The sequence below is a fragment of the Mytilus edulis genome, chromosome 10 (assembly GCF_963676685.1).
Source record: "Mytilus edulis chromosome 10, xbMytEdul2.2, whole genome shotgun sequence".
Classification (NCBI taxonomy): Eukaryota; Metazoa; Mollusca; class Bivalvia; order Mytilida; family Mytilidae; genus Mytilus; species Mytilus edulis.
In genome coordinates, this window is record NC_092353.1 from 6210040 (window position 1) to 6237979 (window position 27940).

Here is a 27940-nt window from a genome sequence, read left to right on the forward strand (position 1 = left end):
AACGAATGGGAGTGTTTAACTACTAAGGCATTGACCATAATGTTCTCGTACGATCGGCCGGGAGACGTTAAAAAAATGACCCAACAGCTGATTCAGCCGGTAACGAAATTCCGATATCATAAAAGATGAAAGGGACCTTCCTCTGCTTAATGAAGCCCCTAAATAAATGTGAATAGTTATGTCTTATTCAAAATTGTCGAAAGTAAAGTTTCATATGTGTTCTCGTGCGAATACTGAATAACAGACGGACGGCCACACGAAAAAAAATAATTACTGAAACGGTTCACTTTCGTTAAAAAAAATCCGGAAAATGACAGATATATCACGTATCATGATAACACTGTTAAAACTGAAAACTTGTGTTGTTTATAATATAAATTCAAGTTCTTCGTGTACATATTGTCAATATTTCATTTTATTACTTCAAAAAAAAATTGGTGTAAAAAATTCAGGGGAGGCAACTGCCTCCCCTGCCTCATAGGTAGTTACGGCCCTGATTTCAGCTTGTGACCCTTTTCGCTGCATTCCTTACAAACAATTGCAAACTGTTTATAATTAAACCATTTAAAAAAAAAAAACAATTGCAGATAATAATGTCTTAGTGAGTTAATCAACCTCATATATTTTTAGATTTAAAAATTATTAAAGGATAAATTCTACAAGCAAACAAAGACACTGGATAACCATAGGCGGATCCAGGCGGTGACCCTGCCCCCCCCCCCCCCCCCCCTTTTCGTGGGAAAGATTTGGAAAGGTTGATTATAAACGGAATCACTGAAGCATGACTAGAGCCACCACCCCCCCCCCCCTTTTAGGTCAGTCAACGCCCACCCCACCCCCCACCCCCCTGGATCCGCCACTGATACACCTGCATTTAATATTTATGTTCAAATCGCACGATTCTCCTGCCCCACTCCCGGTTTATGTGTCCAGCGACTTAATTTATCCACTAGACTATCTAATCTACAAGAAATGTATAGCTTTCGCAAGTAAAGTTATGCCTTCCTCCTCTTTCCCCTCCCCACGTGTGCAGCGCGCTACAACACTCGACTTTCCTTTTTGCATCCCCTCTTTTTTTCTCTCTTTCTAAAGCTTACAAGTGGGTTTAACATAATTTTCAAACGTGCTATATTTAGCCCACAAAATACAAGGTGAAAGTTATTTTTAATACTGGCCTCGAAATATTAATTTCTTTTCATTTTTTAAAAATAGACTAAAATTTCCAGTCTAGAATCTAAAAATAGATAATGGCGAAACTATAAACTGTAAAGACGTATAGTACATTTCAGAGGTAAGAATTTAAAACTATGCTTGTTATAAATGAAAATTACAGTCTGAGTTTAAAAAAATACCAAATTCTTATTGATACGGTCATAGGCAACATCATGCAAACGGCATAAAAGATACTGTCGAAATTCACGGTCAACAGCCATAACAATCATAACATGTAGTCCGTCCGATTGGTGCAGAGATAGAGCAAAAATTGTTCACTTGATGAGGAAAGCTTGAAACTTTGCACAGTAGTTCTTGGTTATATACCCTTTGATTTCAGCTATGGACCCACTCTGAAAAGTCAAATATGGCTGCCATTTTCAAGATGGCGAAAAAACGTTATAAATATCAAGATTGTCCGCAAGGTATTCTATATACTTTAATACGGAAATTAAAGTAATAATTCTTTAAAAATGGTCTTCATGTTCTTGAATTCGTTATCAATTAATTTTAAAATATAAAAAAAATAATTTGGTTATATCTTTAACACATACATTTGCAAATATGGCTGCATATACAAAAACAAATAGTGAAATTCAAAATGTCAATATGTCACATGTTATTGTAATCGTTCTTTATACGCTTTAAGTTTTTTAAATTGTTGGAATGCAATAGACTGAGGCGAGTCGATTGAACGTTGATATAGGTCGGTTAAATGTGGTGGAATATTACATTGTAGGTAACTTATCTGAACTTTGAGGCAGTGCCGAGGGCACCTTGTCTTGTGTCTCTTCAATGCCACGTCTTACGTCACTTATCGCGTTTGCATCTGCCGTACCCACTACATCGTCAAATTATTCTATGTAATCAATAGGTGTACCTTTCTGCAGGCGGATTAGACGATTGCCACCATTTAAAATGGTTAAGGTGCAACTATTTCCTTTTCCAACTACGTGCGAAACCAATTCGCAACTAATCAGCGAGCATGGTCCTAAAATACACTCCTGGTCAGCACTTTTATTATTTTAATGGTAACAGTCATTTCTGAGTTTGGCGGAACTGTGATGGTTCGTTTTATGCAAACATGCTGAGTTGAAATCTCGTTTCCACTGCCGCATTTATCACTTAATTGTTGATGGTAAGTGTGGGAGTACTCAGATTTATCACTGCTCTCAGTGTGTCCAAAATATCTAGCAAAAGTATACCATCGTCTGTTAATGGCTCTTCGACACATCCCATCGTATGTTTACTCTATCAATGTCGAGAGTCGTTTTTTATAATCTTCCCAAAAAACAAGCTGTTCACCCACGTAGCGTTACGGTCTCCAAATCTCCATTATCTGCCGGAATTAATTTCTCATTTACTAATGTTATAACTGCAGCAGTGTCCACAATCATGCTCACATTCTTGTCATGTATAGTACCTCGTACTGCTAAGCTCTTTCAAATGGTTTGTCTGATGACAATATCGGAAGAGGCCGCGAGCCTCTGTCTGATGACAATATCGGACGAGGTCGCGAGTCTCTGTTCGATGTTGTGATGAGGTGATATTTCATGGCCAATAGACCGTTGTCTGAAATAACCGGGATTTCTGGAGTTTGTCCGTGGAGTTACTAACCGTTGTCCTTAGTGGCTATATAATATCTGCCTTAGTGAGGGTGTTGCTGGTCGATAGGCATTAACCTTTGTTGTATTTCTATCTGGCGATCTACCGCGATTGTATTTATCAGGAGATCTTCCACGTGTATATTGATCAGGTGATCTTCCATTGAACTGGTGATCTTCCATGATTACTTGATCAGAAGGACCAAGGTTATATTGATCGGCCAATCCAGAATTATGCTAATTAGTTGAAAGCATAACATCAGCTATTTTTTGAAAATTTGTGTGATGTTATACACCTCATTTTCCAAAGGACTGCTCATATTTCCTTTATTGGTCGGTGGTACTGCGCCAACAGCAAAGTAGACTTGCCGATGTGCATAATTGGCACTATTTAATCCATATATCGCCATCTGATTGGCTATTTAGGTTTTCAATTGTTTTAACGCCTTGTTGAATGTTTCTGGGTTCTTCTCTATTACATGCCTTTCAGAATCTTTGTCTTTACATCCTGGGAGGAATGCTTCGGTTCCAATCTGGTTTGATCGTCTTTCTTTCTTGCTGAAGCGCTGCTCAAATGCTTTTCTGAAGGCCTTGAAATCATCATCTGTCTTTACCTTGCGATCGTACTCAAAGCTAACATCGGCAATCTGGGAGCCTACACACATTGTTCCTGTTTTTCCATTGTCATCTTCCGGCAGTTCGTTCAAATTGGTAAATGAACGCCTCCCAATTCAAGGATCCTCTTCAATTGAGTATTTGCATTTTTGGGATCTGTGGGCTTAATCTCCGTTCCCTTGCACCAAGATTTTATTGCCATCAGGTATATTCTCTCTCCAATGAGGAGTCTGAAGAAGAGCTGTTGCCACACTCTTTTCGTTTCCTCTGCCCTTTCCTTGATCGGTCAGTGAAGTTAGCTTGCTGTTATGGGAAGCCTGTTAGAGCTCCAGGAGCTGACAAGGTTGTCATAATTGTCCACTAATTCACTTACATCAGGCAACAGATGCCAGTTGTTGGAAGGTACCCTGCTGTACAAATGCACTTTTTAAATTGAACTGTGTCTCCTTCCTCAGTTGTTGTCAGCTTGTCCATCCGTTTCACCACAACGTTGAATATCTTATTAGTCTGACTATCAATTCCACCAAACAATTAACACTAGCCTTGTGGTCTATTCTGTCTTCAGACTGCTGAAGTTGCTGAAATATTGCTCCCATCTGTTCGTTATTAATATTCATTGCCTCTTTCTGTTCAGCTTGCATCGTAATTAGACCGACACATATTTGATCAATTCGCGCTTCGCTCTGTTTTATATTGTGATAAATCTAAGCTGTTCTTTGAGCGTAAGATTTCCTATCTGCTAAAAATTATTGGTACAATTGTTTAAAAGTCATTTCTGAAAGTGGGTTTCTCCAGATCCCCAAGTGAATCCGTTTCTGCCATTACAATGTTCTTGTCCTTGTTGTCCTCAATTCCTGCCATTTCTCTGATATGTGTTTAAATGATTCTCAATTCACAGTATAATATCTCAAATTGCCAAATATTGCGACCCAAGAAATAAGATAGGCACTGAATAATATCTTAGGGCAAATAAATCCCATATCACAGCTTTTAGGTCTGACCCAAGACAACAAATAGTGCAGCTTTTAATGAAAGCTACTACTGCAGCTTTTTATGAAAGCTTCTACTTTGTGTTTGAAATGCCAGGCAAAGTACTAAAGGACAGAACTGCGACAGAGACTAAATGACACTATAGATCAATAAAATGCTTAAATTCAGGTCTATTCTCAATAATGAATATTTGCTTATTTTTCAAGGCGGCCATTTTGAAAATAGCCGCCATTTTGAATTTCAAAGATAGATCAAAACAAAATCTTGCTAAGTACACCGATTCATTCAAATATGTTGAGTTTTGTGCTTCCAGCATCAAATCCACCGTGGTTTGTTCAATACTGGAACATATTTTAAAATCTATGGCAGCCATCTTGAAATAAGCCGCCATATTGAATGCTGAGGGTGGGTCCATAGCTAGTATTGCTCAATACACAAAAATGTACCATCATTCAAAATTTTGTGTTTTCCTCGTTATTTGAGCAATTTTTTCACCGATCGGCAGGACTAATGCATGAATATGTTTCTATGCCTTTAATTTTTTGAATTATTTGTTGACTTATAGGAGATACTACAACAGCCACACACATGCATAGATTCACTTAACAGTATTTTTTTTACCAAGAGCATACATGTGGGGGTCTTGGATATTTTAGGAATAGAAAGAGGATCAAAGACTTAGAGGATTCAGATTTGGGTATGTGGGGTGGATCTTCGCTAGCTAAGGGTTACGATCCACTCCTGTTCTCTTGTGAAGAGAACGGGAGGGGATCGTAACCCTTGGCTTGCAAGATGGTGGGCTGAAGAACATCGATTAAAAGAAGATGTGGTATGATTGGCAATGAGACAATTCTCCACAAGAGAGCAAAATGACACAGAAATTTTCAACTATAGGTCACCGTTTAGTTTACATTTATTAATTTGTGGCTACATGTAGGTACGTTTAAATGGTACTATTAGTGGTAGGCAATGATATTGGGTATGCAGATGATATTATATTGGCACATTTTTAGAGCGTGTTATGCTCACCCTCTCCCCTCAGTCATGATTCATTGACATTGAATGTGTTGCATTATTCACATAAAAACATGGACACTTAGATCAGTTTAAAATGAGAAAAAAATGGGGAAGGAGGGGGGGGGGGTCCATATCTCATTTCCAAAGAGATTTAATTTGAACTCTTTTCGTCACAGTTCATTGGCTCTGAAACTTGAACATAAATTACAAGTTAAAGTTTTTGTTTAGGAGTGTTTGGATACGTTGAAAAGGAACAACCTAATATGATACTTAAAGAATGATGTACACCTCTGATAAACTAAACTGTATCCCAATTAATTATTTTCATACTCTCATTTAGCATGTTTAGGACGATGGGACCAATCTGAATAAATTTAACTTAATAAAATAAAAACAATTGTTTGGTCCTAGTGTTGATATTAGAGATATTTATTAAAAGTTATTTATTGTAAAATTGACCATGGATGGTATCAATTTTGTAAAATTGGGATTTTTCTTTTTTCTTTTAGAACGAAAAAACATATTATTTCAAATCCTTGTTTTAAATGATTTGAAAGAAAAAAGTATGATTTAAAAGAAAAATGATATCGGATGTACCCGTTTTTGGTAAAAATCGTTCCTGTCCAACTCCATGTTCTTAGTGTATAAGATGACGATACTGACCGGATTGGTTTTCAATTTTAAGAGAAAAAACTCCCGAACGAAATTTCAATGAGATTGAAACATCAGAAAAAAACATCATTAGTTCATTGGTTTTTAGAATGCAGTTTTATAAGCGTTTGCATTTCACATTTCTATGAAGGTTTTTTGGCCATGTACAAATGTACCTTCAGTCACCTTCATCTATAAAAATTTAAACACAGGTTATCAGAGCTTGAACACTTATTTTATCACTACAATATTTCCAGTGAACCGATATTTGGCACACATTTTAAGGGTTTATTTATTTTAATTTAAAGAATTAAAATACTGGCAAATGTAGGGGAAGGGGAGTTGAAATTTTCAGTTTTGTGAAGGGAATGTTGAATAAATTTTCCATCTCCGGCTTCGCCTACAATGACCTACAACAAAAAAGAGAGGAATTCCTATGTTTACCACAAGTTCACCCGAAGGAAGGAAATTAGCATAATTATGATAAAGCTGAAACTACAATCATATATGATTTATATCAACATAATGGTGTCATTACTTTGCTCTTCATGGGGCTTTTAATTGGAATAAAACATATCTTATGTCTTATCTTATCTTATAAACGACATAATATGATCCTTTTAATAAGATTAGTATGTCAATTCTGCATTTTGGCTGAACGGATTGAACCAAAGTGTGTCTGCTACATTAATAGAATTGATATGTTTTCATATGCAATAGACCAAGTTGAAAACAAATTCTTTATCGATTACTCACACCTATAGACTACACAAATCAACACTATATGTATAACCACAGCCTCGTAAGTACTAATAAAAACTAAACTTTCAGGTTATTATTACTGAACTAGTATACATATTTGTTTAGGTCAGCTGAAGGACTCCTCCGGGTGCGGGAGTTTTCTTGCTGAATTGGTGAGCCATTTGTGCCTTTAGGCTGTTGTCTGCTCTATTGTCGGATTGTTGGCTCTTTGACACATTCCCCATTTCTATTCACAATTTTATTTCAAACTGAACACCAACACGACAGTGCCATGAGTTTAATTGCATATTATAATGCATATCAGGCCCGTACAACTTCGCATTTCCCCCGTTTCTAAGCCTCATACAACTAAATTTCTTATTTCAAGACACTTTACGTATATTGTCTAAATATATAGCATCGACAAAAGTCACACCAGCGAGTGAAAACAAATAACGGTCTACGGGCAGACAACTGGAAAGAATATTTCTCAAGCTTATTCTTTATCGCATAAATATACGGCTTATTTATAAGTTTCACATATTCATAAAAATGTATTACAAACGTAAAAATATAATTATTTATCCCGGCTTAGTATATATCTAGGATTTTGATTGTTTAACGCACGTCGTTACAAAACCCATAGCCCCTGGGTGTTGCTAACCCATATCCCGGACGTTGCTTACCATTATCCCGGGGAACTTCACGCAAGTTTTCCTTAGTTTCATGATTGCTCCTTGTGAAATATTAAATTCTGTAGATTATCCATGATGTTTGTAATTAAATATTTAATTCATTAACGATTTTGTCCTATTATGCAAATTAGTTACACTCATTTCATAGAGACCTAGGATCTTTTGATTTGAGGTCCTTGGTCCAAAAAAATGAAAATTAGGTCAAGGTCAAAGGTCAAGGTCATATTCTATATTTTTTTTATTTGGCTTATTTTCACTTATTCCCAAAAACTGTATAAGATATCGACAAATTATTTTTACTAAATTGTTAGTTGCGACATGTTGTAACACGTAAATTTTTATCGCAAGGGTACGTTGAACGTAAAAGAGAGTTTTCTCCCCTCTTGTATTTAAAAATATGCGTATGGTGATTTAACTCATTAACCAAATATAATTTAGAACTATGGTCTTTTGATTTGAGGTAAAAAAAAAATTGTATCTCTAAAATTGGCGTTTCAATCCAATACATATAACCACCAGTGACTTTAATCTAAGATAGCAATTCGATATATTTAATCAATGTTATTTAAAGCTCCATATATGTCATCATTGCTATTTTAGTGACGATATCATACATGTAGGTGTACACTTATGTATCGTTTGTATTACAGGATACCAGTTTAAAGGTTACGCACATATTTCCTGGTATACGTGAGTAACTTTTTAAAATAATAATCTTTCAAAAAGAAATCAAGCATTTTCAAGAGGTTTTATACAAAATTTCAGGTTGTTTTTTTTAAATATTATTGAAGTGGTTCTTTAAAACAATAATTCTTAATTAGGTTTTATTTAAATTTCAATAGATGAGGCAATATATATATGAAACGTGGCGTAATACTATTTTGTTTAGAAAATCATTTATCACTTGACTCGATAGACACTTTTTTGTCTTAGATTGGTTATGTCTTTATTTGTAATACATCTACATTATTGATATTACTTATACGATATACACATGATCGAATTACAATTTTAACATAGTAATCAATTTTAAACTACTTCCTGATACACGTTTGTTATGTTTTAGAAATGTAAGCCAGGGGTCAGGTGTATTCATGATTTTTCAAATCAGTCTAACTTCCTTATTCAAGTTACTTCCCGTATATTTTGCAAAAAACGTTCTTAAACGAAAAGGTGAATCAATTCATCTGCTTACAAGTGTTCATCCGACACAGGAACCCGACTTATAGGATCATGCACCGCTGTAATCAGATATCACAAGGACGAACATTTTGTAGATTGAAAAAGGCTAATTGTAAAAAAGAAGATGTGGTATTCATGATTGTCAATGAGACAACTCTCCACAAGAGACCAAATGACACAAAAATAAACAATAATAGATCACCATACGACTTTCGACAATGAGCAAAGGCCATACCGCATAGTCAGCTCTATTTAATTGCTCTATTTAACTAAATATAATGTCGAAGGGGACTTAAGGTTTGCACTCTGCCCGCCTGTCCGTCCGTCTGTCCATCCGTCAGTCCAGCAAATCAGTTGTCCAGACTTTTTTCTTCATGCTTGAATATATTGATATTTGGTGTATTAATAGTTTATCTTGACAAGTTACAGGTCAAGATCGAGTTGCACAATTTTAGCTTTACATTTCTCTTTGTTCAGTTAAATCCCTTTCCCTAGAATATTTTTTTGATGAAATACTTATAAATTACTTGTTTTCGTAAAGTTACTTGAGTTTATAGAAGAATGCATTTTTTTTTCTTTAAACAAATTGAATCCTCAATAACAATAAATAATATGACAACTCAAATTACTTCTGGTACTATCTTTTTATTTATATAAAAAGTCAATCATACCATTTCGTTTTTTAGAAGAAAAAAAATAAAGTGATTTTTGTGAATTATTATTAATTTAGTATTAATATAGTGTCGATTTATTTATTTTGAAATCTGCAAAATGATGTGTCAGACTCTTTTGTTTGTCCGATGCTAGGTGACGTTGTGCAAAATGTTAATTCGTTCTTTAAGGAATCCATTTATTAATTGCAGTCCTTATCGTTTAAAGATGTTCGTTGCTGTGGTTTATAACAAACAAAAGCATTGTTCGAATTATATCTTAGTTTTGTTAACACAATAAATGAATTTAAAATACTTCACTCGTTGTGGACATCAATATTTGCTTGTTAATCATAATTATAATACTCTAAAATTATCTTGCGTTCAGTAAATCCTAGCAGTCCAAGAAAAAATCCAAGATTACATGTCTAGATATGAAGGTCTATATATAAGACTTATTCCGATTCCGATGTTAAAAATGTGACTATTCGATGACGGGAACAATGATATTGGTTGTCTTTATTTGCCGATTGTTCCCCAACTTATTCTTTCTCTGTTCTTTTAGGGCATCCTTGTTGGTTATCTCTGTCAAACATGTCATCTTATCCAAATCTTAATATGGTATAAAATGTTAAGTCCCCTTTTCAGCTATTTTTTTATAGTTTGTCTTGTGTTTTGCTCTGACTCAGGCTAGTTTGGTGCCAGGAAAAAAGTATAACCTTCCTCTTTCTGTATGTGTTAATCCTGAATCAGAAACAAGTATAACCCTTCCTCCTTCTGTATGTGTTAATCCTGAATCAGAAACAAGTATAACCCTTCCTCCTTCTGTATGTGTTAATCCTGAATCAGAAACAAGTATAACCCTTCCTCCTTCTGTATGTGTTAATCCTGAATCAGAAACAAGTATAACCCTTCCTCCTTCTGTATGTGTTAATCCTGAATCAGAAGCATGTAATTGAATGGTTGTCTTTTGATGCTGCATATCATATGTGTTGTTCGTTCTTTCTGTTGTACATACATCAGGCTGTTGATTTCCTTGTTTGATTTGTTTTACATATGTCATTTTGGAGTCCTTTATAGCGGACTATGCGGTGTGAGTTTTGCTTATTGTTGAGGGTAACCTTTTTTTTGCTGTTGTCTGCACTATGGTCGGGTTGTTGTCTCTTTGCCACATTCCCCATTTCCATTCCCAATTTTATAGTGTTGTTTACATGTCATTTGGTTGCTGCTGAATAATGGTATCATTTGCACTTTTTATATATTGACCATTGTGGTAGACTCTTTGATTACAAAATTATAATTTTATAAATGTAGATTGCTGTCTTATAGACCACTTTCGAGTTTTGTCCTTCATCGGAAAAGTTCGTCAATTATGTGTTGCTTTATGATGTCATTTACTAGAGATAACCAAATGGACGGAATCGCCTATATACCTGCTCTAGTAAAATTCGTCAAGCGTCTTTGTGGCGTCATTTTACATGCTAAACTAGAAATTAAATTTGTACCATAGGTTCTTATTCACATTTCTCTTAAGACAGCAGAGCTGATTATCATGTACAAGAATTTAATTTGCTAACTTGTTCGTGCAATATAACATCATAATTTTTCAACCGATCGCTCAACCTGGGAAAGGAATTGCCGACGCCCCTTAGCACATGAATCACTCGTTCACTAAAACCAGTGTTTGACTGAAATGAAACGAACTCAATAGATGTCCTTTTGATTTACTAAACAATTACTGTTATTCTTAGAAAATTATGAATTGAAAAAACATTCTTTTCTTTTTTTTCAGGATTTGTTATTATTTTTACATTTAAAGCCAATGGATGCTTCTGGAGAAGAAATAGTTAAAGAATTAAAAAGAAAGGAACACAGAATATTGAGAACAGCCAAGGAAGTTATTAAGTTTTACATGGTACAAAGTCATCGATCGTTCCAATGTTTGATAGAAGAGCATAAGCACGATTTGTACCATTATTATCATTTTACCACAAGATGTAAATTATGTTCATTTGGCTATGTGCTTCCAGACCGCCGACGGCTGCTACAAACCCATCTCGACCTTTTATGCATCCCGAGCTCCTTATCGAACTTTAATACACGCAACTTTAACTGTTCGATAACCGTGGATGAAATAGACCTAGATATAGCCTGGTGTTTGCTTGATTGTTGTGATGCTATTTTTTGGCGTCAGTGTTTACAGTTGCAAAGGACAACATTTGTCGAATTTCTGAACGAACATAAACATGTAATTTATCATTTGGTCGAAGGTTTGAATAGCTGTAACCTATGCAAAAACAACAGTCAGCAACATAAACACATTATAACACAGAAACAGTGGACATATCTTTTTTATCAACCTAATTTTACTTCAGTAAAATGTGCAAATCTTTCAAAGACAACTGTAACATGCGTTTCCAAGGTTATGGCTAGGTCTGATATTACAATTCATCAACTTTATGAAGACGATATAACATTAGCGAAGCATTTATTACTTCACCTGTTGCCATTGAAAAAAGGACTGGTTCGCCTTCTTGCTTTAGGTCAGCAGCTGTTAACCTGTGATATAACATCGGTGTCAGCAAACAAACAACTGTGTTTGAAATTTGACCAAATAATGGGAGTTCTTGTACACTCTTTGCCTTATAATTCAGCAGACAAAGATAATGCCGTTTCAAGAAAACCAGGAAATAATAAGGTAAACTAAGTTATGATATTTTGTTAATTTTTTGATAGATTAAATTGATTAAGATCCGTTGTAGAACATGCACAGTAATAGGTGCTTGACAACATAAGGACAACTTGTGACATTGAAAAGCCATCAGATTTTTGTCTGCTAATCCAAAAATGTTGATACTATCTAAAAATTGTTACTAATGAAAATAATATCGCAATCAAAATGTGACAATTGCAATATACAATGTATTAAAAATGTCCCGTAATTAACAGAGGAACATATAACACTGTAGTCGAAATCGATTTGAAATGATATATTAGACTGTAACTTGTTTAATCTAAATTAAGAGTTATGATTCTTATTTCAGTACACAATAAATAACCTGATTTTTCAGTTTCACTCATGGTGTAATTTTATTAAATGATTTGTGTGGTGCGTGCTGTTCAAATTATACATTATTATTCATTTTCAGAAAAATCTATGGAATGGTGGTATGCTACCAGAAAAAGAATTTAACTTTTACAAATATAGATCAACGAATGAAGATGATAAAAATAGAAAATCAAAAACCTATTTTATAAATAGGAACAGAAATGCATTGACATCTGATATTTCTGATCAAAAGACGACTAAAGTTCTTCCATCTAGATATTTTCTTTATGATGTGCCATGTGAACAGATGTTTCTACCCGGTGGAACGATTTTTAAAACACCACAAGAACGTCTAGCATCGTATACATACTGGCCAGTACATTCCCTGTTTTGGCCCTATCCATTAGCTCTAGCAGGATTTTTCTACACTGGAACAGAGCATATTGTCCGTTGTTTTATCTGTGATTACACAGCCTCAGTTAACTCCTGGATTCCACCAGAGAATCCATCAGAGGCTCATGCACGCTGCAGTCCTGGTTGTAGCTTCGTTCAAGGTAACGGGTTCAAGATTTGTGCGAAAGAGCCTGTTTTAGAAAAAGACTTAAAAAGCAATTCGGTTCGATCATATGTCGACTTTAGTACAAAGCAGTCTAATGATAAATCATTCCTTCTAAAAGGAGGAAATGATACAACTGATTCTACATTTGCTGCTGATAATGTGTTTTGTCCTCCAGGTACATACGCAAGCACTGATAACAATTTTCCCAGGTATCCAGAGATGACAAATGGAATACGTGAGACGAGCAGAGAGAACAATGATATTGGATGTGACGGCTTGAACGAAATGGTATCGTGTTTATCAATCCAAACTTCAGATGCAGTGGTTGTTGAAAATCAAGTAGCAAATTTAGAGGAAGCCAAAGTTGTACAAGATTCCAAGTTTCCTTTCACTGACACTGCTGATACGACCTTATTCTTCGACGAAACAGCTAAGAAAAATAACCAAGCATTGGCAGATAACTTTTCCAACCAAAAGATGACATTAATGTCCTATATAAAGTATGCATTTAAGACTTAAGAACAAATATTTATGAGATATGAGAATATTTCATCTATTTTATTCTGATTTTTATCAGTGTCATTGCTTAACAATCTGATGATCAAACACTATTCATCCCACTGGGACATCTTTATAAATCCATGGTTTTCCGTTTGTGTCGTTTTGGTAAGAATGTACTAAGTTAAATGGTATACTGTTTTTTTCATTTTGCCATGGTATAATCAGTCTTTCTTGAGTAAAAAGTTTTTGACTGACCATATGAACCTTTGCAGTGGCAAATGTAGGGGGTCCAATGACCCAATCACCATCTTATGGAGCTATATATGGTTAAAGCATTTCCTTCTGTATGTTCTATTTTAAACGTTGCCTACTTCTGCACCACTCTTTTTTAAAATTCTTAATCTGCATTGCAGCGTCTTCCTACCCGATATGCTCGATTTTCCTATTTATGTCATTATTTAGAGATGTTAGCTTAATAAACACTTAAAGTAAGAGCACGAAAAAACTCATTTATAAAGACAACAAGGTACGTTTTTATCAGAAATACAATATCGATCCTTTATGGGTGAATTTGAAATCATTATATAAAATGGTAAAACAAAATTGGAAGGGTTTCACGGAACCCAGTGTCTCGCCTACTTTATGAAGCTACTAAATGTTTTAGGAACTTTAACAGCAGATTGTATGTCATGTTAACTGGCAGAAAACTACGTTTATAATTAAGTAACACCCAGAAAAACCTAAAGTGAATTTATGTTAACTGGCAGAAAAACTTAGTTTTAGAAGTAAAATACGGATAAATGGGATATTTTTTTACAAAATTTATTTCTAGTTTCTATCTAATAAATTAATCTAAACAAGCTTCTGTCCAAGTTTGATAGAAATCCAGGATATATTTAGAAAGTTATAAAATATTTTAAAACTTAAACCACAGAGTGAATATTTTTGGACGACGCCGACGACTGTTCATAAATCATTGAAATATTTATATCATTCTATTTTTTCTAGGTTACAAAAGGTACAAAGTAATTATCCGTTTTTGCCACAAATAATAAAACTAGATGTGTCAAAACGACACGAATGGCACCGTTCCAAAAAATTGAAAAATCTGCAATTTCAACAACACATACAGACACAAACAAGATGGTAGTCTCACATATACTAAATCTACTCAATATCATAAGGTCTTAAAACAAACCATATACCTGAGATTTTCAACAAATTCTCAAAGTCCAAAGCCCGTTATTTCGACACAAATTAGTGAAGCGGAACGAAATTCAAACTTAATCTGTAACTCATCATAGTTAACTCACATACCAAAATCAGTCCAATATCTGAAAGTGTTTTGAAAAAAAAAGTCTGCATAACTGTGATTTTCAACAATTATCAGAGTTCAAAGCCTGTAATTTCGACAAAAACTAGTGAAGCAGAACGAACTTCAAACTTGATCTGTAACTCATCATGGTTAACTCACGTACCAGAAATCAGTTCAATATCTGAAAGCCTTTAGAAGGAAAAGTCTGTATAACTGCGATTTTCAACAATTTATCAAAGTCCAAAGCCCGTAATTTTGACAAAAACTTGTGAAGCAGAACGAAACTCAAACTTGATCTGTAACTCATCATGGTTAACTCACATACCAAAAATCAGTCCAATATCTGAAGGCGTTTAGAAAAAAATCTGTACAACTATGATTTTCAAAAATTTATCAGAATTCAAAGCCCGATATTTGGACAAATATTAGTGAGGCGGAACGAAACTCAAACTTGATCTGTAACTCATCACATGGTTAACTCACATACCAAAAATCAGTCCAATATCTAAAGCCGTTTAGAAAAAAAAAGTATAATAGTTTGTTGCGGAATGACTGAATGACGGAATTACGGAATTTCGGACAAGGGTAAAACTATATGTCCCCGACAACTTTGTTGCGGGGACATAAAAAAACGTGACTTAATTCGTGATGATGGCGTCAAGAAATGTGTACCTTTCTTTTAGCGTTTGACATTTGATGGTCTGGGTATACACTTCAGGATAATATGAAATATTCGTATTATATGTATTCTCAAGGGATTAAGTTTTAAAACCGTATTTGCCAACATAAAAAAACAAATCGTGCTTCTTTTTATTTATTTTTAGATGACACAATATCTTCTTAGCTAGATATAAGATGCGGTATGAATGCCAAAGACACAACTCTCCATCCATATGCATCATACCACAATGTCTGTTCATTGGAATATATTTTGCAACATATTTACTGCTGCCTTATAGATGTATGTTTCTAATGCATTTTTGATAGAGTTAATATCAACTTAATTCCTTTTCAAACAAAACATCTGCAATATACCGTGTAGCAGATATACAAACAAATCCTGGATAGCTATAATAACGATAGCGGTCTTACAAGATGGTATTTACATTCTAACTAGAGGCTCATAAGAGCCTGTATCGCTCACATGATTCTACTTGGGTTTTTGAAATCATATAAAAGATAAAATTTGGATACAAAGTAACAATACTTGGCCAGCACCTTATTAAGAAAGGAACATGTATGCTATATTTGCATTCGTTCAATTCAGTGGTTCTCTAAACCAAGTCCCCTGCTGGAAGCCATCTTGGACGATGGATTGGCTACAAAGTAACAACATTTGGTCAGCATGCATATATGTCATAAGGAATATTCATGCTATGTTTGACTACATTCCATTCAGTGGTTCTCTAAAATTAGACATTTGTATGTATTTCCCATTGGGTTCTATGTTAGATTAAGTCCCCCGCTGGCGGCCATCTTGGATGATGGATCGGCTACAAAGTAGCAACACTTGGTCAGCATGTCATAAGGAAAACTCATGCTATGTTTGAATTCAATCCATTCAGTGATTCTCTAAAAGAAGTCATTTGTATGCATTTCCTATAGGGTCCTATGTTAAACTAAGTCCCCCACTGGCGACCATCTTGGATGATGGATCTGCTACAAAGTAACAACACCTGGTCAGCACCTCATAAGTAACATTCATGCCATGTTTGGTTTCATTCCATTCAGTGGTTCTCTAACAGAAGTCATTTGTATGCATTTCCCATAGGGTCCTATGTTAAACTAAGTCCCCCGCTGGCGACCATCTTAGATAATGGATCTGCTACAAAGTAACGACACTTAGTCAGCACCTCATAAGGAACATTCATGCCATGTTTGGTTTCATGCCATTCAGTGGTTCTCTAAAGGAAGTCATCTGTATGCATTTCCCATAGGGTCCTATGTTAAACTAAGTCCCCCGCTGGCGGCCATCTTGGATGATGGATCTGCTACAAAGTAACAACACTTAGTCAGCACCTCACAAGGAACATTCATGCCATGTTTGACTACATTCCATTCAGTGGTATTCTAAAAGAAGTCATTTGTATGCATTTCCCATAGGGTCCTATGTTAAACTAAGTCCCCCGCTGGCGGTCATCTTAGATGATGGATCTGCTACAAAGTAAAACACCTAGGCAGCACCTCATAAGGAACATTCATGCCATGTTTAGTTTCATGCCAGTCAGTGGTTCTCTAAAGGAAGTCATTTGTATGCATTTCCCGTAGGGTCCTATGTTAAACTAAGTCCCCCGCTGGCGGCCATCTTGGATGATGGATCTGCTACAAAGTAACAACACTTAGTCAGCACCTCATAAGAAACATTCATGCCATGTTTGGTTTCATTCCTTTCAGTGGTTCTCTAAAAGAAGTCATTTGTATGCATTTCTCTTAGGGTCCTATGTTAAACTAAGTCCCCCGCTGGCGGCCGTCTTGGATGATGAATCGGCTACAAAATACAACACTTGGTCAGCACCTCATAAGGAACATTCATGCCATGTTTGGTTTCATTCCATTCAGTGGTTCTCTAGAAGAAGTTCAAAATGTACAAATGTCAAAAAGTTAACGCCGACGACGGACGCCAAATGATGAGAAAAGCTCAGTTGCCCGTTGAGCCAGGTGAGCTAAAAAGGGAGATCACTAACACATAAGGGAGTTACCTAATTTATGTGTGAGTGTTGTTTTACTTTAGATTAAAAGTGTTACTGAGAATAGAATGTCGGATCTGTTTACATGTTATACATATTTGAATAATGCATAATAATACTTGATAAATTGCATGCTTATATTGGTGATTTTAAATCTGTTCAAAGTTTTGATTTTTCTACCCTGTATACCACATTGCCTCACGTTCTCATTAAGAAAAAAATCACACACCTAATTAAATGGGCATTTAAAAAGTCAGAATGTGAATATATATGTTCAAAACTCTTTGAGTCATTTTTTAGTAGCAATAAACAAAAAAACAGTGTCCATCACTTATAGGGTCTTTGCATCGGAACTAAACACATTTATTCAAAAACCAGTTGTTGGCATGACACGGGTAATGTTCTTCTCATATATGTTATGATGGTATGATACTAAACCCCTAACGGGAAGGATAATGCCTGATGTTCATATGACGAAATCATAATCTTTCAGTCAGTTTAATTGAAGTCTGGAGCTGGCATGTCAGTTAACTGTTAGTAGTCTGTTGTTATTTATGTATTATTGTCATTTGGTTTATTTTCTTTGGTTACATCTTCTGACATCAGACTCGGACTTCTCTTGAACTGAATTTTAATGTGCGTATTGTTATGCGTTTACTTTTCTACATTGGCTAGAGGTATAGGGGGAGGGTTGAGATCTCACAAACATGTTTAACCCCGCCGCATTCTTGCGCCTGTCCCAAGTCAGGAGCCTCTGTTAGTCTTGTATTATTTTAATTTTACTTTCTTGTGTACAATTTGGAAATTAGTATGGCGTTCATTATCACTGAACTAGTATACATTTGTTTAGGGTCCAGTTGAAGGACGCCTCCGGGTGCGGGAATTTCTCGCTACATTGAAGACCTGTTGATGACCTTCTGCTGTTGTTTTTGTTTTTCTATGGTCGGGTTGTTGTCTCTTTGGCACATTCCCCATTTCCATTCTCAATTTTATTTGATACTATATATGCCCTTGAATTTTTACTAGAGGGGCTTTACTAGATAACATTTTTGTTCGCTTTGGGGATTCCGTATATCGTCAGATTATCGGAATTCCAATGGGGACTAACTGTGCACCACTTATTGCGGACCTGTTTTTGTATTGCTATGAGTTACAATTTATGACAAAAATAAGCAAAGACCCATCGAAACAACATCTGATAAACACATTTAATAATACTTTAAGATATTTGGATGATATTTTGGCTCTCAATAATGACGACTTCAATATGTATATTAAAGAAATTTATCCTGTTGAACTTACTTTAAATAAAGCTAATACTAACAATGACCACTGCCCTTTCCTCGATCTTGATATCTATATCACTAACGGAAACCCTAATACTAAAATTTATGATAAAAGAGATGATTTTTCATTTCCTATCGTTAATTATCCATTTTTAGATGGTGACGTTCCCTTGTCACCATCTTACGGTGTTTATATATCTCAACTTGTACGATTCGCTCCTGTATGTAACAATGTTTTAGATTTTAACGAGAGAAATTTATGTACTACTGAAAAATTATTACACCAGGGTTTTCGATATCACGAACTAGTCAAACATTTACTTAATTTTATCATCGGTATAAGGACATCATTCGTAAATAGAGCTCAACATGCAGACTTCTTATACGTTCAGGTATTTCACATCCAATTTTTTATGGAAATATTCTTTATAAAGCACAAAGGTGTCAGTATTCACCTCAAAAACTAACAAAACCTTTGAATAGACTTATTTTAAGAAGGGATATAGTTACGATACTGTTGTCAGGTCATATTTTGGCGTTAATATTGATTCCCTTATAGGGTCTTTGCATTGGAACTAAACACATTTATTCAAAAACCAGTTGTTGGCATGCCACGGGTTATATTCTTCTCATATATGTTATGATGGTATGATACTAAACCCCTAACGGGAAGGATTGTGCCTGATGTTCATATGATGAAATCATAATCTTTCAGTCAGTTTAATTGAAGTCTGGAGCTGGCATTTTTGCGCCTGTCCCAAGTCAGGAGCCTCTGGCCTTTGTTAGTCTTGTATTATTTTGATTTTAGTTTCTTGTGTACAATTTGGAAATTAGTATGGCGTTCATTATCACTGAACTAGTATATATTTGTTTAGGGGCCTCCGGGTGCGGGAATTTCTCGCTACATTGAAGACCTGTTGGTGACCTTCTGATGTTGTTTTTTTCTATGGTCGGGTTGTTGTCTCTTTGGCACATTCCCATTTCCATTCTCAATTTTATTAATGTATAAAAGTATAATAAAAGCTCCGAACTCTAGGGGGGAAATAAAAAAGGTGAAGTCCATAAAAAAACTAACGTAACCAAAGGACATCTATCAATGGAACATGTAATTCAACTGCCATATCTAAACCTCAGATCATACCCAGTTTTTGGTGGGTTAGTCTTCGTTTTCTATGTTGTGTGTTGTGTACTATTGTTTGTCTCTTGGTCTTTTTCTTTCATATCCATGGCATCAGTTTATTTTCAACTTATGGGTTTGAATGTTTCTCTGGAATCTTTCGACTCTTTTAAAATTTGACAATAACGTCAACAACAAAAATGAGATTAAGGTCAAATAAAACCTGCCAGACTGACATTTATATTATGAAATATTTCCAAACAGCAAATTTAGTACAGTAGATTCCGGTTATTTGCATAGCCTATTTGTCAGACAAATTGATGCAGTAAAGCGGAGTATGCTTATATCCGAAATGCAGAGTCTTGCATACAATATCAGAAATCAGATCCTAACATAAAAACTTTTAACACTGAACCATGAAAATGGTCAAGGCCTCATCCCTGGCACCTGCCACTTGGACACCTTAAAACCATTCCATATACCAAATATATTAGATCTGTTGCTTACATTATCATATATATGGACTTGAAAACTTAACCTTGTCCATGAATATCCATAAAATTAGGTCAAGGTCAAGTGAATACTGTCCACAGGCTGACCACCTTTCAAGGTATGCAGACACCAAATATAATATCATATTACTCATAAGAGTAAAATTAACAATCCAAAATGTCTTGTTTTAAGTAGTTACTCAACAATAACTAGAGGCTCTTTTATAGAGGCTCTAAAGAGCCTGTGTCGCTCACCTTGGTCTATGTGAATATTAAACAATGGACACAGATGGATTCATGACAAAACTGTGTTTTGGTGATGGTGATGTGTTTGTAGATCTTACTTTACTAAACATTCTTGCTGCTTACAATTATCTTTATCTGTAACAGTACTTTCTGTGGAAAATGTTATTGAAAATCTTCAAATTTTAAGAAAATTGTTAAAAATTGACTATGAAGGGCAATAACTCCTTAGGGGGTCAATTGACTATTTTGGTCATACTGACTTATTTTTAGTTCTTACTTTGATGTACATTATTGTTGTTTACAGTTTATCTCTATCTATAATAATATTCAAGATAATAACAAAAAAAAAGCAAAATTTCCTCAAAATTACCAATTCAGGGGCAGCAACCTAACAACCGATTATCCGATTCATCTGAAAATTCCAGGGCAGATAGATCGTGACCTGATCAACAATTTTACTTCCTGTCAGATTTGCTCTTAATGCTTTGGTTTTTGAGTTATAAGCCAAAAACTGCATTTTACCCCCATGTTCTATTTTTAGCCATGGCAGCCATCTTGGTTTGTTGGCTGAGTTACCGGACACATTTTTAGCTCACCTGGCCCAAAGGGCCAAGTGAGCTTTTCCCATCACTTGGCGTCCGTCGTCCGTCGTCCGTCGTCTGTCGTCCGTCGTCGTCCGGCGTCGTTAACTTTTACAAAAATCTTCTCCTCTGAAACTACTGGGCCAAATTACACCAAACTTGGCCAAAATCATCATTGGGGTATCTAGTTTAAAAAATGTGTCCGGTGACCCGGCCAACCATCCAAGATGGCCGCCATGGCTAAAAATAGAACATAGGGGTAAAATGCAGTTTTTGGCTTATAACTCAAAAACCAAAGCATTTAGAGCAAATCTGACAAGGGGTAAACTTGTGTAACAGGTCAAGATCTATCTGCCCTGAAATTTTCAGATAAATCGGATAACCTGTTGTTGGGTTGCTGCCCCTGAATTAGTAATTTTAAGGAAATTTTGCTGTTTTTGGTTATTATCTTGAATATTATTATAGATAGAGATAAACTGTAAACAGCAATAATGTTCAGCAAAGTAATATTTACAAATAAGTCAACATGACCGAAATGGTCAGTTGACCCCTTTAGGAGTTATTGCCCTTTATAGTCAATTTTTAACCATTTTTCGTAAATCTTAGTAATCTTTTACAAAAATCTTCTCCTCTGAAACTACTTGGCCAAAACAATCCAAACTTGGCCACAACCATCTTTGGGGTATGTAGTTTAAAAAATGTGTCCAGTGACCCAGCCATCCAATCAAGATGGCCACCATGGCTAAAAATAGAACCTTGGGTAAAATGCAGTTTTTGGCTTATAACTCAAAAACCAAAGCATTTAGAGTAAATCTGACAAGAGGTAAATTTGTTTATCAGGTCAAGATCTACGTGATCTGAAATTTTCAGATGAATTGGACAACCCGGTTTTGGGTTGCTGCCCCAGAATAAGTAATTTTAATGAAATTTTGCTGTTTTTGGTTATTATCTTGAATATTATTATAGATAGAGATAAACTGTAAACAGCAATAATGTTCAGCAAAGTAATATTTACAAATAAGTCAACATGACCGAAATGGTCAGTTGACCCCTTTAGGAGTTATTGCCCTTTATAGTCAATTTTTAACCATTTTTCGTAAATCTTAGTAATCTTTTACAAAAATCTTCTCCTCTGAAACTACTTGGCCAAATCAATCCAAACTTGGCCACAACCATCTTTGGGGTATGTAGTTTAAAAATATGTCCAGTGACCCAGCCATCCAATCAAGATGGCCACCATGGCTAAAAATAGAACCTTGGGTAAAATGCAGTTTTTGGCTTATAACTCAAAAACCAAAGCATTTAGAGTAAATCTGACATGAGGTAAATTTGTTTATTAGGTCAAGATCTACCTGCCCTGAAATTTTCAGATGAATTGGACAACCCGGTTTTGGGTTGCTGCCCCAGAATAAGTAATTTTAATGAAATTTTGCTGTTTTTGGTTATTATCTTGAATATTATTATAGATAGAGATAAACTGTAAACAGCAATAATGTTCAGCAAAAAAAGATTTACAAATAAGTCAACATGACTGAAATGGTCAGTTGACCCCTTTAGGAGTTATTGCCCTTAATAGTCAATTTTTAACCATTTTTCGTAAATCTTAGTAATCTTTTATATCTTCTCCTATGAAACTACTTGGCCAAATTACACCAAACTTGGCCAAAATCATCTTTGGGGTATGTAGTTTGAAAAATGTGTCCAGTGACCCAGCCATCCAATCAATATGGCCACCATGGCTAAAAATAGAACCTTGGGTCAAATGCAGTTTTTGGCTTATAACTCAAAAACCAAAGCATTTAGAGCAAATCTGACAAGGGGTAAAATTGTGTAACAGGTCAAGATCTATCTGCCTTGAAATTTTCAGATAAATCGGATAACCTGTTGTTGGGTTGCTGCCCCTGAATTAGTAATTTTAAGGAAATTTTGCTGTTTTTGGTTATTATCTTGAATATTGTTATAGATAGAGATAACTGTAAACAGCAATAATGTTCAGCTAAATAAGATCTAGAAATAAGTCAACATGACCAAAATCGTCAGTTGACCCCTTAAGGAATTGTTGCCCATTTTATTCAATTTTTAACAATTTTCACTAATTTGGTAAATTTTTGTAAATTTTTACAAAATATTTTTCACTGTATCTAAAGGTCCAAGTTTATTATAGATAGAGAAAATTCTAAGTACCAAGAATGTTCAGTAAAGTAAGATCTACAAACACATCACTATCAGCAAAACACAATTTTGTCATGAATCCATCTGTGTCCTTTGTTTAATATGCACATAGACCAAGGTGAGCGACACAGGCTCTTTAGAGCCTCTAGTTTAAACTAGATACCCCAATGATGATTATGGCTAAGTTTGCTTCAATTTGGCCCAGTAGTTTCAGAGGAGAAGATTTTTCAAAAAGATTGCTAAGATTTATGAAAAATGGTTAAAAATTGACTATAAAGGGCAATAACTCCTAAAGTGGTCAACTGGCCATTTTGGTCATGTTGACTTATTTGTAGATCTTACTTTGCTGTACATTATTGTTGTTTACAGTTTATCTCTATCTATAATAATATTCAAGATAATAACAAAAAAACAGCAAAATTTCCTCAAAATTACCAATTCAGGGGCAGCAACCTAACAACCGATTATCCGATTCATCTGAAAATTCCAGGGCAGATAGATCGTGACCTGATCAACAATTTTACTTCCTGTCAGATTTGCTCTTAATGCTTTGGTTTTTGAGTTATAAGCCAAAAACTGCATTTTACCCCCATGTTCTATTTTTAGCCATGGCGGCCATCTTGGTTTGTTGGCTGAGTTACCGGACACATTTTTTTAACTAGATACCCCAATGATGATTATGGCTAAGTTTGCTTAAATTTGGCCCAGTAGTTTCAGAGGAGAAGATTTTTCTAAAAGATTACTAAGATTTATGAAAAATGGTTAAAAATTGACTATAAAGGGCAATAACTCCTAAAGTGGTCAACTGGCCATTTTGGTCATGTTGACTTATTTGTAGATCTTACTTTGCTGAACATTATTGCTGTTTACAGTTTATCTATATCTATAATAATATTCAAGATAATAACCAAAAACAGCAAAATTTCCTTAAAATTACCATTTCAGGGACAGCAACCCAACAACGAAATGTCCGATTCATCTGAAAATTCCAGGGCAGATACATTGTGACCTGATCAACAATTTACTTCCTGTCAGATTTGCTCTAAATGCTTTGGTTTTTGAGTTATAAGCCAAAAACTGCATTTTAACCCTATGTTCTATTTTTAGCCATGGCGGCCATCTTGGTTGGTTGGCCGTGTCACCGGACACATTTTTTAAACTAGATACCCCAATGATGATTATGGCCAAGTTTGGTTAAATTTGGCACAGTAGTTTCAGAGGAGAAGATTTTTCTAAAAGATTACTAAGATTTACGAAAAATGGTTAAAATTGACTATAAAGGGCAATAACTCCTAAAGTGGTCAACTGACCATTTCGATCATGTTGACTTATTTGTAGATCTTACTTTGCTGAACATTATTGCTGTTTACAGTTTATCTCTATCTATAATAATATTCAAGATAATAACCAAAAACAGCAAAATTTCCTTAAAATTACTAATTCAGGGGCAGCAACCCAACAACGGGTTATCCGATTCATCTGAAAATTTCAGGGCAGATAGATCTTCTTCTGTTTAACAATTCTACCCCTGTCAGATTGCTCTAAATGCTTTGGTTTTTGAGTTATAAGCCAAAAACTGCATTTTACCCCTATGTTCTATTTTTAGCCATGGTGGCCATCTTGGATGGTTGGCCGGGCCACCGGACACATTTTTTAAACTATATACCCCAATGATGATTATGGCCAAGTTTGGTTTAATTTTACCCAGTAGTTTCAGAGGAGAAGATTTTTGTAAAAGTTAACGACGACGACGGACGACGACGAATGCGGACGCCAAGTGATGAGAAAAGCTCACTTGGCCTTTTAGGCCAGGTGAGCTAAAAATGATGTAGAGGACAATGGACATTTGCCAGATGGAAACTTCATATCATAAAAAATCTATATACAAACTATGTAGCATATAACCTTCTGACATATTAAGTTTTTATGTAGTTAGTTAATGCTGCCGCTCAAGATTTCCATCCAGATGTCGATTTCTGTAAATTTATGGAAAAGGACAACAACTGAAGACCGACACCAAGTAATCAGAAAAGCTCACTTGCCATTCAAACCAGATGAGTAATCATCGGTAGCAATCCTACCCAAGTATGTCAATCGTAATTATAACCCCCAAAATCAATCCCAAGCTTCCTTTAGTAGTTATTAACCTTGTGTTAAAATTTTATTGATTTCTGTTAACTTAAACTTAAGTTATTATCCGGAAACCATCCTTCTTTGGAGGGCGCTGACGAGGACGACCACAATAATGTGATACCAATATACGATGCAGTTGTATAAAAACAGCTAATATGATGTGAATGAATTACTCCTTTTGAATATGGTGTGAATGTATCTATGTAAGCTATCACCATGTAACTACATCATCAAAATCTGAATTATTTCATCATTAAGTCTTTAAGGTTCCACTAAAGTCAAAATATAGGACACTTCATAAACATCTTAACTTTGCCTGTATTTGTCAACCTATAATGAATAAAGTCATAAACTATGAGAACATATGTTCATTTAAACATACTTTACATATACACACTGTGTAAATTGTAAATAAACTTGAAATTGTTATGTTGTGGCCAAACCAGTTCTTGGGGTGAACACCAAATTTTCAAAAAAATCTGGAGGCCTGCAAGACGACTTAATTTGTTTAAAATTGGTATGGACGAATACTGTTACATGTAATGCAGGGCAAGCTCATTGAAACCTCATTGAAAAATACAGGCAAAGTTTAGATGTTTATGAAGTGTCCTATATTTTGACTTTAGTGGAACCTTAAAATGCCTTTCCTGGTATAAATGTTTGAATTTCAATATAATTTTCTTACATTTATTAGAAAACATCACTTACATACATTATACAGGTTTTCTCTGAAAACACTGTTTTTAAAATCAAAAAGAGTTCTGACAATACAAATGAGTACTAACTATTAGTGAATATCTATTCCAACATTTTGATGAATTCTGTCATATTAGTACATTGTACTCCTTAGCAGTGTAGAATCATTAAACATGTCTATATCAACAAGATATGGGTACACATCATCAGACAGTAACCCAGCATCTTGATGGATCCATACACATCTATAAATGTTTAACATGTCATTCTGACTTCTCTAATCCCTTCAGTCTTTCTAATAATGGTGGATGAGAGTAGTTCCATGAAGAGTATAGCCAATCAGTGACAGGGAATCCTAGATTGTCTTTGTTTAACTTGATTAAAGAGGATTTTAGTTCGTTGGCCATTTTCAATGATTTAGCAAAAGCATCAGCTTGGAACTCAAACCTTCTACTATTTACTGTCATCAAAAAGTTTAGAATCTGAAATAAGATTTTTGTACATGTGAAAGTTCATACACCATTAAGTATAAGGTGAAATATTTTAATCACAGTCTGATAATATTTTTTGTAATAATAGTAATTAATTACATGTATGCATGTTCATACAAAAATAAGAGAAGATAAAAGGACCCAAGGATAGACTGTCATAGAGAACACATAATGCCCCCTTCATCTAGCAGCAGGGGTATAAATCAAAATACTTGTAAGCACTGAAGGGTAAAGATTGCTTTATTTTATCAATGGAAAGTAAAACTATATATATTTCATTGTATAGAGCATTAATTGAATGTGTAGAATGCACTATATTTTGTGTATCAAAAAGGTAGTGATAAGCCTGGGAAGATTTAGATATTAAGTCAGTACCATAGGGTTTTGATTGCATTGATACAACCTTTACCCAAAAACAACATAAGCTTGAAAAATCAAATTTGAATTTGATTATGTTTCAGTTACTCAATCTTAAGTTTTGTGGACTGTTGCTTGTGTTTTCTTTGCACCTTTTTTTGCCAAAGCTATAGTGTTCTCTATCATATTGTTTTTGATTGTCTTGATGTTTTATATCATACTTACCACATGGTATGGTGAGAATATAAACTGGAATATAATGATGAGACCAATAATGATTGGTTTGGTGGTAAATCCAAAGGCAAGGTATAAATCATCTCTCTTAAACAACATGGCAAACAGCATAAAACACAGAAAAGTATTGACCTGAAAATATTAACAACATTACAAATAAATAAGATATATAAAGGTAGAAATTTTTAATGTACACTAATAGCTTGGTTAAAATAAAGATAAAATGAGGTATTTTCTGTCAGCTCTTTTAGAAAACACAATTTAATTCATCTAATAAAGTGACGAGATTTTTAACAACATTTCAGGTTTTTCTAAATTCACCTTTTATAAAAAACCTAACAATGTAGAAAATGGCTTATTTCAAACTATACCATATGTGTAAAAAGAGATGCAGGGTATATATACATTTGTAAGTAAAACATGTATCAAACATATAGTTAGATGAATGTATTGTATTTTAATCCCAGACAGCATCTATTGGTGATTTGACAGTCGTGAATTAAGTAATGGGAATTTGCGTCCTTCAATCACAAATTGATGCTGTTAGAGATTAAAATACAATATACTTAACTCTATTCTAATAAAACCAACAGAAAACAATGTCAAATGTTTCATACCTATCATGTGCAGGCAGGAACATTTTCATAGCATCATGTAAATCGATGCAT

At 34.8% G+C, this 27940-nt stretch overlaps 2 protein-coding genes across 3 annotated transcripts in view; one reads left to right on the forward strand and one right to left on the reverse strand.

Moving 5' to 3' along the window:
* Nucleotides 1-27940, reverse strand: part of LOC139493237 (CAAX prenyl protease 1 homolog) — a 256843-nt gene that overhangs the window by 213517 nt on the left and 15386 nt on the right. The window contains exons 9-10 of one of the 2 annotated variants that reach the window (XR_011656953.1): nucleotides 27264-27404; nucleotides 26207-26672 (exon numbers count right to left, since the gene is read on the reverse strand). Coding sequence is in view for 1 of the 2 variants with exons in the window: in XM_071281463.1 (XP_071137564.1) it covers nucleotides 26454-26672; nucleotides 27264-27404 (360 nt within the window). In the remaining variant the exon portion in view is untranslated. Of the gene's footprint in view, nucleotides 1-26167; nucleotides 26673-27263; nucleotides 27405-27940 lie in introns of those variants that run through there. The other variant, XM_071281463.1, reaches the window with a different exon arrangement.
* Nucleotides 1231-13484, forward strand: LOC139492290 (uncharacterized). Its single transcript, XM_071280508.1, has 4 exons — nucleotides 1231-1291; nucleotides 8176-8215; nucleotides 11177-12055; nucleotides 12507-13484. The coding sequence occupies exons 3-4, from the start codon at nucleotides 11180-11182 to the stop codon at nucleotides 13482-13484; spliced, it is 1854 nt and encodes a 617-aa protein (XP_071136609.1). The 5' UTR covers nucleotides 1231-1291; nucleotides 8176-8215; nucleotides 11177-11179.